Consider the following 12,465-nt stretch of genomic DNA (forward strand, 5'->3'; position numbering starts at 1 on the left):
TCTCTTTGTATTGTTTTGTGTGTGTGTGTCTGCTCTATGGATAACAATATACTAACCTAACCGCACAGTATACTTAGAGTCAATATTTTATGATTTCAAGTAAAACTTAGAAGTCTTACAATCACATAGACTCCTGTTATTGCTGTCATATATATTACATCAACATACACATTTTTTTACTTTTAGGTGTTCTTTTCGTGTGTGTTACTGTAATATAATACACATAATATAAAAGGCGAATCATAAATACACAGTATGATGAATTTTCACAAAGGGAATACACTCTTGAAACCAGAGCCCAAATCAATGAATAAAATATTATTAGAACCTTAGAAGTCCCTCTGTGCTCCATCCCACTGAACTTAGCAAGATCACTGTACATAGGCTACCTGCCTCCACCCTCCACACCTCAACCAAGGGTAACCATTATCCTTACTTCCAAGATGGTAAGTCAGTTTACCTACTATTAAACTTTATATAAAGAGAAAGATACACTATGTACTATCTTGTATTTGTTGCATACAATTGTATCTTGTACATTTTCAGCACTATATAGTAGTGATTCATTATATGACTATACCACAGTTAGGTTATCTGTTTAGGATGGATATTTGGTTGCTCAAGTTTGGGCTGTTAGGAATAAAGTTGCTATGAACAATCTTCTACATGTCTTTCAACTGTTTTCCAAAATCCCTGCATCAATTTATATTTCAATAGCAGTGCATAAAAATTCTGGTTGCTCTACATCCTTGCCAATACTTTGCATAATCAATCTTTTTTATTTCAGCCATGCTGGAAAGTGTGTAGTATTATTGCCTTATAGGCAGTTTTAATTTTCATTTCCCTGATGAATAATAAATAATATTGAGGATGTATTTGATAGGCTTATTGGCCTTTTGGATAACATTTTTTTTTTTTTTTTTGCGGTACGCGGGCCTCTCACTCTTGTGGCCTCTCCCGTTGTGGAGCACAGGCTCAGTGGCCATGGCTCACGGGCCTAGCCGCTCCGCGGCATGTGGGATCTTCCCGGACTGGGGCACGAACCTGTGTCCCCTGCATCGGCAGGCAGACTCTCAACCAGTGCGCCACCAGGGAAGCCCTGGATAACATCTTTTGATATAAGAGAGTTTTGCTTGTTCAAGACCTTTGCCCATTTCTATTAGGTTGTCTTTTCAAGAACTGATTTGTGGTTTTTCATATATTCCACATATAAGGTCTTTTTTCAGTTGTATTGCAAGTATATGTATATACCCTGTAGCTTGCCATTTCATTCTCTTAGTAGTGAGTTTGTTTTTAACAGTTTTATTGAATTACAGTTTACATACTATAAAAATGTATCCATTGTAGTGCATAGATCAATGATTTTTTTAGTAAATTTATACAATTGTGCAACCATCATTACAATCCAGATTTAGAAATCTTCCACCCAACCCCTCAAAAGGTCCCCTCCTGCCCATCTGCAGTCAATAACTGCCCCCGCCCAGTGTCCCAGGCAACCACTGGTTCACTTTCTGCTGCTATAAATAAACCACCTTTGAAAAAAATAATCCTCTTTAGACATCTTTTCCTCTCACTATAAAACCAATATGTATCTACTGTAGAAAACAGAATACACAGATACATATTCGAGAATAAAAATCAGTTTGGTTGAGTTTGTGTAATGACTTAATTCTTAGTTCCAGAGGTAGAACTAGAAGTAGATTATTTTCTTCAAACCGGGCCTTTATGCAGAGAACCCAGATTTCTGCCAAAAACCCCAAAGTTAGAAAAACTCTTAGCCAAGGAACAGAAACACTTAGAATTTCCACCACTACAAGCAAAGGACTACACGGACTAATGATGTAGTGGTGGATATATTTCCCAGCAATCTGTGGGTCTCTGAGCAGCCAAGCATGCGTGTCTTGTCAGGCCAAGAGAGGGGCAGTAGTTTTATCCGCATGTTTCAGCAGATATAACAGCAACAGCATGTGCATGACCTATTATCCTAAGTGAAAGCCACAAAACTCCTTTTAAAGCATTAACTGAGCAGACACATGGTGCCTATGAAGTGGTCTCCTTTCATATACAGCTCTATGCATAAACAATGCATAGTTTTTGCCTTATGATCAAGTTGCATCATCTCGCTCATAACTTAAGACTTTAGCTACTTTATTTGACAGTCTGGTGGCTAAAAGGATACTAACATTTGCTGGCAGTAGAAAAAGTCTCAAAAGAGAATAATCCAGAGTAGGGTGAGGGTGGCTATTTATCTAACCACTGAAATAAGAAAAATATACATATGGTCTACCACCTTGTTATTTGTTTCTATTTGTTTAATCTGCTCTTTCTTTTATCCTGCCTTTTTTAAACTGAGTATACAGTTGATGCTTGAACAACACAGGGGTTAGGGGTACTGACCCTCTGTGCTGTTGAAAACCCACATGTAACTTTAAAGTTGGCCCCCGGCATACTTGGTTCCACCCTATCTGGAGTTCGAATCCTGAGATTCAACCAACTACTGATCGTGTAAACCTGTAGTGTAACTATTGAAAAGAATCCATGTGTAAGTGGACCCATGCAGTTCCGTCAAGGATCACCTGCACTTTATGATTCCGTTTTAGTTCTGCTATTAGCTCATTCCCTATGATAAGCTTTTATGTTTTTAAGGAGTTCTCAAGACTGTACATCTTTAACATATCACAATCTGCCTTCAAACAATGCTACACCATTACCTGTACAGTGTACACTATACAGGTAATGCTGTAACTTTACAAGAGTATAAACTTTACAACAGTATAAACTTACATTTAGCCCCTCCCTTTTGTGCTACTTTTGTCATACATTTTATTTCTACCTCACAATATATTATTATATTTTCTTCTACAGTCAATTATCTTTCTAAAAAATTAAAAGAAGAGAAAAAGTGTTTATTATAGTTAATTACACTTCTATCATTCTGGCAATTTAGTGTTTTGTATAGATCCAAAATCTATGGTTTTCTCATCATTTTTATCCCAAATTTAACATTCTTATAATGTAGATTTCCTGGCAATGCATTCTCTCAACTTTTGTTTGTCTGAATAAGTATCTATATAACCTTCAATACTCATGTGCATAGAATTTTAGAGTGACAATTTTTTTTCCCCTTTCAGTTTTTTAAAAATACTATTCTTGAATTCTGCCTTTCATAGTTTCTGATGAGAAACCTACTGTTATTCTTATCTTCATTTCATGGCACATAAATGTTGTCTTTTTTCTCTGGCTGTATTTAAAATTTCTCTTTTTAACTGGCTTTAGCAATTTGATGTGATGTGTATTGGTGTGTTTAGGTTTGTTCTGCTTGGGATTTGTTGAGATTCTTTGATCTTTGAGCTTATATTATTAATAAAAATAAGGAAATATTTTGGTCATTATTTCTTCAAATTTTTTTCTGTATCCCCCTCTCTTGACTTTCCTTCGTAGATGCCAATTACACCTATGTTCAATGATCTAATATTTTCCCACAAGTGACTAATGCTTTTTTTCGTTTTTTCCATCTTTGTTATTTCTCTCTGCACTTTATTTTAAAGTAAATGTAACTTCTAATTCACTACCTCGGCAAATAGGTGTTAATCCCATCTAGCTTATTTTTATTTTCAAATATTACATTTTTAATCTTTGAAAGTTCCATTTGAGTCTTTTTCATATCTTCTATTTTTTTCTCATCATTATTCATGTTTTTCTTTGGACATATTTATATGATTTATAATAGCTATTTTGAGATCCTCATCTAAATGCTATTTCCATAATCTCTGTCATTTTTAGATCTATTTCTTTTTCATTTTTCAATATTTATTTATTTATTTGGTTGCACCGGGTCTTAGTTGCAGCAGGCAGGCTCCTTAGTTGCAGCTCACAGGCTCCTTAGTTGTAGCATGCAAACTTTTAGTTGCGGCATGAATGTGGACCTAGTTCCCTGACCAGGGATAGAACACCAGCCCCCTGCATTGGGAGCATGGAGTCTTCACCACTGCGCCACCAGGGAAGTCCCTAGATCTGTTTCCAATGATTGATTTTTTTCCTCCCTTGCTATGGGTTGTTTTTTCCCTGATTCTTTGCATGCCTAATAATTTCAGATTGGATGCTAGTGTGATTTTACATTGTTGGCTTTTGTTATATTCCTTTAAAGAGCAACAGACATTTTCCCCTGGGGCTGTTAAGTTATAAAGGATCACTTTGATTCTTTCAAGACTTGCTTTTATTAAGCTTTGTGAGGGCAGGTCCAGAGCAAAACCTTGGCATTTGTTTGGACTCCCTCTCCCTGGGCTATAGCAAACTGCCTTTATGCAGTAACCTGGGACTTGCCTCATTTATTTCCCTCTTCTCAGGGATCATAATCCTGCAATGCTTACTGTCTAATATCTAAAAACATTCTATTCTTATCTTTTGTCCAGTTTTCTAGTTGTTTAGAGCAGAAGAGCAATTCCTGTATCAGTTAATCCTTCATGAGTTCTATGATTTCATTTTGATGAAAGTAAATATTCATTCACAAGAAGTGTATGAAGTCAAAGACAGCTGTGTGCCATCTATCTTCATCACTTCTAATTTCCTCACCTGTACAATAAGAATGACAGTATTTATCTCACAGAATTGGAGGAAAAATAATGTGTATGTATAAATATTTAGTAAAGGATCTGGAAAATATAGTACTCATTACTTTTATAATACTTAACAATGTATTAGAAACATTAAAGATGACCCTTTTTGCAAATGTTAAATACAATACATGAATTTAATTTGAAAATATCCATAATTCCTGAATTTGGGGGATTTTAAGGGACATTATAGGATTGTAATTATAACTAAGTTTTATTGTAGTAGCTATAAGGTGTACTCTTCAGATTAAAGTCTGAGTTTGGTATACAGGAACCTGTAAAAGATCCAAGGTAACAAAATAAAGGACACAACAGCTTAATGGTTCTACCCTTCATAATTATGAGATTAATGCTTCCTTTTCAGATGCCAAGCTCACCACATTACCTTTTGATCAGAATTTGGCTTCCTACCTTGATCTGCTAATCAGGAGGAAATGCGATCATGAACTAACAATTATAACAAGTCTGCCTATGACTCTTATTTCTCATTGTATATTAATAAACTTTGATACTGTTTTACAGCAGTGTTTATAGTTTATCAGTCAGCATGATATTTTTTTCCCTATAAATTCACCTTTCCATTTCTAAATCCATAAAGTGAAAACCCAAACTCTGGGATGTGAAGACATCACCGAGGTACAGACAGACCTGTCTGGTCAAGCAACATCTCTCTCTTTTTTTAAATAATCAAATACCATTAACCCATAGGATTGTGATTTAAGAAGGATTTTTTTTAGTTCATGGCAGAGCTTCCATTATATATTCAATTGTCTTTCCTTTAACTTTATTAGCACCTAATAAGCTGTTTGGCTCTTCGATCTTGTTTTTTTGTTTTTGTTTTTTTTTAAAGAGCACTTTGACCAAGTAGCTTTTATAGAATCAAATTTTTCTCTAGGCCTATGGTGAAAATTGTCTAAAATAAAATGACATTTCTAGCCTACAGTTTGAAGAACTGTGCTTATAAATCAAACTAGATCATATCCAGTGATATGTTAGTAGATAATTTACATTCAGGTCTCCTGGATTAAACAGAAGCATTGAAAAATGTGATAACATAGAAGTATAGCTATCGGCAGATAAAGAAATTTTTAGTTAACAGTGAACGACGCTTCTGTGATAAAAGCATGAGGTAGAGTAAAATTATGTAAAGCACTCTTTCCTTTAAGATTTTCAGCTCTTTTTCATAAATATCTAGCAAATGAATAGAATGTTAGAGATGATTAGAGAAGAATGGGAAGAATTCAAAGAGAATTTTGTAAAGTTATTCTGGAGGTTATTTGGTTAATTTATGATGATCATATTTATTCCTAAATGCCCAGTTACAATGAAAGGAACTGGATTCCTGTATACACAAAACTAAAATAAACAATCAAGAAACAACTTACAATTCCATTGAGTTAAATGTTGATGGCAGTAGCATGAGGTTTACATATATAGGGAGAAATACACATCATTAAGTTAACCGTGACCATATCTGGGCAGTCAGTTTTCTGATGCTTTTCTCCTCACACTGAAAATAATAAATTACTCTTTGGGATATGCACTATCCAGAGATACAAGGATGAAAAACAAAAGCACTTGACTTTTTTTCCCCATCTTTGGTACTTCCATCCAAAATGACCATTATAGTATAGCTTTTTAGTCACATGAATCATATCCCATTCAGGTATCTTGCAGATCACTTTGACCTTACAATGCCAATCTGAACAAAACAGATTCCTCTTTGTTAAAAATAAAAGGAAAAAAAGGTAAAACAGGAAACAACCTGAAACTGGGCACTGATGCTGGGAGGTTTCTTCTTCTTGTGCAAATGAAGAAGAGACTTGGTAATGCGATCCTGTAGGGTCAGTCTTGTCAGGTGCTTTAAAGACTTTACTTCTAGCAAGTGCTGAAAAGCAGGGGAAAAAAATCAAATTCTTCATGTAAATTAATCTAAGAATAGGAAAAACAAAATTGTAAGCTAGTTTTCATTATTCCTGCGTATAATGACTGTGGTGAATATGAGCGATTAATATTCAACATCCATTTTTACCCTCCTTCTGCTTTCTTACAGAAGCTTACCAGCTAAAAAGAAACTACATTTCCCAAACTCTCTTACATCTCAGGTTCTGGATGTGATTTAAGTTCACCAATTCCCACACGTGAAACTGGGAAGGTCTAACTGAGGCAGAGGCTTTGTCTACTAGCTTGTTTCTGCTGGCAAACGTGTACACAAAAGTACTTTAGTTTTCGGTGGTCCCAGTGCCCAGGCACTACTTTTTAAAGTGTTGTGAGGCAGAGTGCAGGGCATTTGTGTTGTCACTGCAACTCTAGTAAAAGCACCTTAGCCCTGAAGCCAACAGTTGTAGCAGCTTCTTCTTGATGCCTGGATTACACCACAGGTGGTATGAGCCTGGAAGCAGCACCAGTGATAGTGGCTTCCTCATTTCCTAGCTTTCTGAGTACAGCTGAGGTCAGTTCTGCTCTGTTGTTTTAATACTTCTGATGATTTCTGTAAGCACCTCTTTGAATTAAGTCCCTTTCTACTTAAAAATATCTATGGTGGTTAGTTATCTGCAACTGAATTCCGATCACACAGATAATAAATTAAATTCAATCCCTGGGCTATATAATAGGTAAGCCAGGAACACATACACAGAAAAAAAGAAAATGTAGTCCCTATCAACCCGCATCCTGAGGTCCTAATTATTAATCTTAAAAATAAGATATAAGTTACACATAAAGCAACTAAAGAATACAAAACAGGACACTGATAAAGTATTTTGGAGCTTTTTTTAGCTAATCATTAATCAATTTTTAAAATCCTACTAATTTATGGCTGTGAGTTTGTCAATGGAAAAAATGTATCTACACAGATGTGCAACTGCATATGTTATTTAAAAAGTAGTAAAAGTTTTATTGTATGAGAAGCACAGAATTGAGTTAAAAGTATGACAAATTAAAAGACTAAAAAATATTAATTTTGACAAGATAAACATTAAAAAATAAAAACTTCCAAGTGGCATTAAGTACAATATACATTTAAACAATTCCACCTAAGAAAAAATATTTTCAATAATGACAAAGACTTATTATCCATACATGAGAACTGTAAAAAAAATTCTTTAAAAAATACATCCAGTGATAACAAATGAGCAGAAGACTTCAACAGGCAATTCTCAAAATATAAATGACAAGTAACATAATGACAATCAATCTCACTTTTTTTTTTTTTTTTTTTTTTTTCCTTTTTGCGGTATGCGGGCCTCTCACTGCCGTGGCCTCTCCCGTTGCGGAGCACAGGCTCCGGACGCGCAGGCCCAGCGGCCATGGCTCACGGGCCCAGCCGCTCCGCGGCATATGGGATCCTCCCAGACCGGGGCACGAACCCGTATCCCCTGCATCGGCAGGCGGACTCTCAACCACTGCGCCACCAGGGAGGCCCCAATCTCACTTTTAATCAAAGAAACACATTTTCTTTTAAGGAGATTTTCTGCACGTCAGATTGGCAAACATAGTAAAGGCTGATAAAACCCAGTATACATGAAATAGGCATATTTATGCACTGTTCTTAGGAATGCAAATCATTATAATCTTTCTGATAAACCATTTCACGTCTACGTATTTATCTAAGGAGAGCTCTGAATGTTGTTTCTGACAGTGTACTTCAAAAAAATAGTGAAAAATTCTAAACAAAAGCAATAAGGAACTATACAGAATTTTTTTCATAAAGTAAGCTTCATTCACACAACTGAATACTATACAGCTCCTAAAAATACTGCAACCTATATTTACTGACATGGAAAAATATCTGCAAATACTCTTGACCAAAAAAACCCCACACAAAACAATAATATATATGTAAATATATATAGTACATGTGTATACTGAATTTTGAGAGTTTAGACTTTATTTTTATTAGCATTTTTGAATTCTTACAAAAAGATTCATTGTATATTAAGAAAAAAATAATTTTACATACTGGTCAGGACTCAATTAGAAGAGTTTTGTTGTTTATCCATAAGTAAAAAGAAATTAGCACTGAAGCCTAAAATTATTTCCCCAAACGTTTAAGATACTTCGGATAAAAAGACCTTGGAAATGGTTTCATTTTATAAACCATATCTAAGGCAATGGTAAAATTAATTACTAAATGTCACTATGTGAAAAAGGGTCAGATGAACTGTGAAAAATACAAGTAACTATTTTTTTTAAACTATTAAAAAGTCCTTCCCATCAAGGAATGATTAGAAAGGTAAAAAAAAAAAAAAAATCCACATTCATTCTTATCTCAAGGTCTGTCCAATCTTTTCATTTGCTTGGAATACTCTATAGCTAGACCTTTACATTGCTTGATTTTTCGTAGCATTCAACTTATAGCTTAAATACCCAAACTTTCTCATAAAGCTATTTTCTTAAATACCCCAAAGGTAGCCCACCTCTAAATCAATAATATGTCATTTCATTTTCCTCTTTGCACATAATATCATCTAAATCATCTTTTGTTTACTTGTATATTTTTTTTCTCTTTCTCTAAAAGAATCACTATGAGAGAGCAAGGATTCTCTGACTGGACTGTTTATCTCAGCACCTCCAATGCCTAAAACAGTGTCTGGTACTGCAAACTCAATAAATATTAGTTTGGATAAATGAATGAATGGTTAGCAAGTAATGATTTTTGAACAATGTTTCCCCAGCAACTGGAGACCAGTCTCTTGTCCACAAAACTCACCATGATTAGATCCATCAACAAATATTCAGTGATTACTACAGATTCTGTTCTAAGTGCTAGGAATACATTGCATTCAAGTACAGGGAAACAGACTATAAGGAAATTAAAAAATAAATGATAATCTGAGGGTTATTAAGATTTATGAAGAAGATAAAACAGGGCAAGGAAGAAAGGAGAGACAAGGCGGAGCAGAACAATGTGGAAGACAAGAGGCTAAGGAGGCAAGAGAGAGATAAATCCAGTCAAGGGACAGCTTCAGTAGTCCAGTATGATGTGACAAAAACCAAGAACTGAACTGTGGGCTCAAGATCTAGCAGAAAACAGATACAGAGTTAATTCTTTTCTTAGGTCTTCTGTTCATTATCTACTTTATTCCTTTCTTAATTCCATCTTCATTGTTTAGTTTATTAAGATTAGTCAGTTCATTCTTTTTTAAACAATTATTTACTGCTTGCTGTGCAAGGTGCTATAGCCACAAAGATTAAGAAGATATTGCTCATGTTGTTAAAGCCAACTAAAATGGACAATAAACTTACCTTCAACGTTTGAGCCTGAGTGACTACAAAAATTCAGTAGGGGAGTGACAAACAAAAATCGCTTTGGGGATCAAGTCTGAGAGATGAGCAGGGTGTCAAAGTAGAAATGTACAACAAGGGAACTGTCAGTAAAAAAATGAAAATTTAAAGGTAGATCATATTAGAAAGGTATATTTAATAGAAGTGATGGTTTCAAGGTATGAGAGGGAAAGTACTCTCTAGGAGAGAAAGGGAAAGAACTATCAAAACAGAACTATATTAACAGAAGGCTAAGGGCTGCTGGAGGTTATATGTGTTGAACATTTGCCCGTGTTTATTCAGAACTGTAATAAAAATAAAGCATTCTAAATCCTACCTATATCAATAAAATGATGTGCCCTTAATACAGGTGACTGAATCTTATTTCCAGTAGCGATAAAAGTTGTAGGGATGCGTACAATAATGATTCATACTCAAGGTAAGAAAGTGGCTGCAGATTTCACAAAAGGGCAAAAGGGAAAAGAAGTTCAGGTTATCTACACTTCTGTTGCTTCCTTCCACATCACATAAAACTAACTTAATGCAACCAAAATATCTTAATCAGCAAATGACCATAGTCAATGAGGATACAGGATCTGCTACTTTAATTTTATTTATACTTGTTTTGCCTTGGTTTGAAATGGACTGAAAGAAACAAGCAAAACACAAACACTCATTAAGCATAATTAGAAAAAAATGAGGCATATTTAAAGAAGGGTAGGAAAGTAAGATGAAGAGTGAGGTTACTAAACAAAGCACACATCATGCCTACATGCATGTACACAGATAAGCCACAACTTCAGCTCTAACATTCTGGTAGCAAATATGGAGAAAATACTTATTATTTATTGAATACCAATCATGCACATACCAAATATATATCTCTCATCCTAACATATATTATCCCCCACATTACAAATGAAGAGACAGAGGTTAAGACAAGTTCGAGAACTTACTCCAAAAATCAAAGAGCAGGGACTTCCCTGGTGGCGCAGTGGTTAAGAATCTGCCTGCCAATGCAGGGAACACAGGTTCGTGCTCTGGTCCAGGAAGATCCCACATGCCGCAGAGCAACTAAGCCCAAGTGCCACAACTACTGAGCCCGCATGCCACGACTACTGAGGCCTGCGTGCCTAGAGCCCGTGCTCCGCAAGAGGAGCCACCTCAATGAGGAGCCCACGCACCACCGCAACGAAGAGTAGCCCCCACTTGCTGCAACTAGAGAAAGCCCACACACAGCAGCAAAGACCCAATGCAGCCCCCCCAAAAATTAATTAATTAATTTAAAAAATAATCAAAGAGCAAGTAACAGATCCATCATTTGAACGTAGGTCAGTTTGACTCCAAGGTCTATATTCTCACAGACTATGTTGCCTCTCTAATATTAAATATATGTACTTGAATACACAAGACACACTAAAATAAACAAAAAATTAGCCATATTTAATTTTTAAAGATTGAGAAATAGATGGGATTCCCATGACTGATGATTGAATGGAATCATTCAGATGTATCCAACATATTCTTGTTGGCTATCATGTAAAGTTTAAGAAGTTATAAAAGAATGTATATATATGTATAACTGAGTCACTTTGCTGTAGAGCAGAAATTAACACAACATTGTAAATCAACTATACAATTAAAAAGAAATAATTTATCCATTTGAGGAGAGGGAAAAGAACAGCACAAACACTAGGCCCAGAGGTGGCATTCAAAATATTAAAAGGCTAGAGAGACAGTGAAGGAAAAAAGAAAGACAAATGAACGATAATGAATATTTGACAATGAATGTAGTCTCCTCTCTTTCTCTCTACATAAAATTGTTTCATGTAAGACCATAATCACAAACCACTTAGGTAAATTTTCTTTGTGGCTTAAAACATATTTGTCACTACCACAAACCACATCAGCAGTACATTAAATTTTCTTTGGAAATATAAGGTGACTTAAGTAGAAGGAAAAATTAAAGACAGATTCATTTTCTTCTTTCTTGAACTTGAGAACCATGACAATAAATAGCTCTTTTTCAGTTCTTTTAAAATTTTGAAATTATGCTCATTAACAAAGTTACAAACGACAGGACTCCTTCTTTGGGAGAGCACAAGAGAGAAAGACTCAGTAAGATTTTTCTTTCTTTAGTAAATTTAATAAATATTTTGGAATGTACATTAGAGTAGGCAAATTACAACCCCTGGGTCAAATCCTGCCCACTGTTTTTATAAGATTTATATGGTTGCAAAAAGAATTAAATAATATATGATGGCATGTGAAAATTAAATGAAATTCAAATTTCAGTGTCCATAAGTAAAGTTTTATTGGAATACAGTCACTCTCACTCAGTTACATATTGTCTACAGCTGCATTTGTGCTATGATAGCAGAGCTAAGTAATTATAACACAGACTAGACGAGATAAGCCTGCAAGCCTAACTGGACCTTTACAGAAAAACCTGGCTAACTAACGCTAATGATGATGAGAGTTAGGTAAGCATTACTTAGAAATTATTTTTAAATCAGATAAAATTCAGAATTTTATCTTAAACTGACTCAAAGAGAAATGAAAAGATCTTATGCAAAGATGCAATTAC

The 12,465-nt window shown here is 35.0% G+C and overlaps 1 protein-coding gene across 7 annotated transcripts in view; it reads right to left on the minus strand.

The window, feature by feature from the left end:
- Positions 1 to 12,465, minus strand: part of MYO9A (myosin IXA) — a 287,470-nt gene that overhangs the window by 97,475 nt on the left and 177,530 nt on the right. For all 7 annotated transcript variants that reach the window (XM_082618504.1, XM_082618506.1, XM_082618507.1 and 4 more), the window contains one exon: positions 6,379 to 6,501. In XM_082618504.1, coding sequence (XP_082474630.1) covers positions 6,379 to 6,501 — 123 coding nt within the window. The remainder of the gene's footprint in view (positions 1 to 6,378; positions 6,502 to 12,465) is intronic.

Source organism: Mesoplodon mirus, assembly GCF_964341445.2.
Source record: "Mesoplodon mirus genome assembly, chromosome: 4".
NCBI classification, from domain to species: Eukaryota; Metazoa; Chordata; class Mammalia; order Artiodactyla; family Ziphiidae; genus Mesoplodon; species Mesoplodon mirus.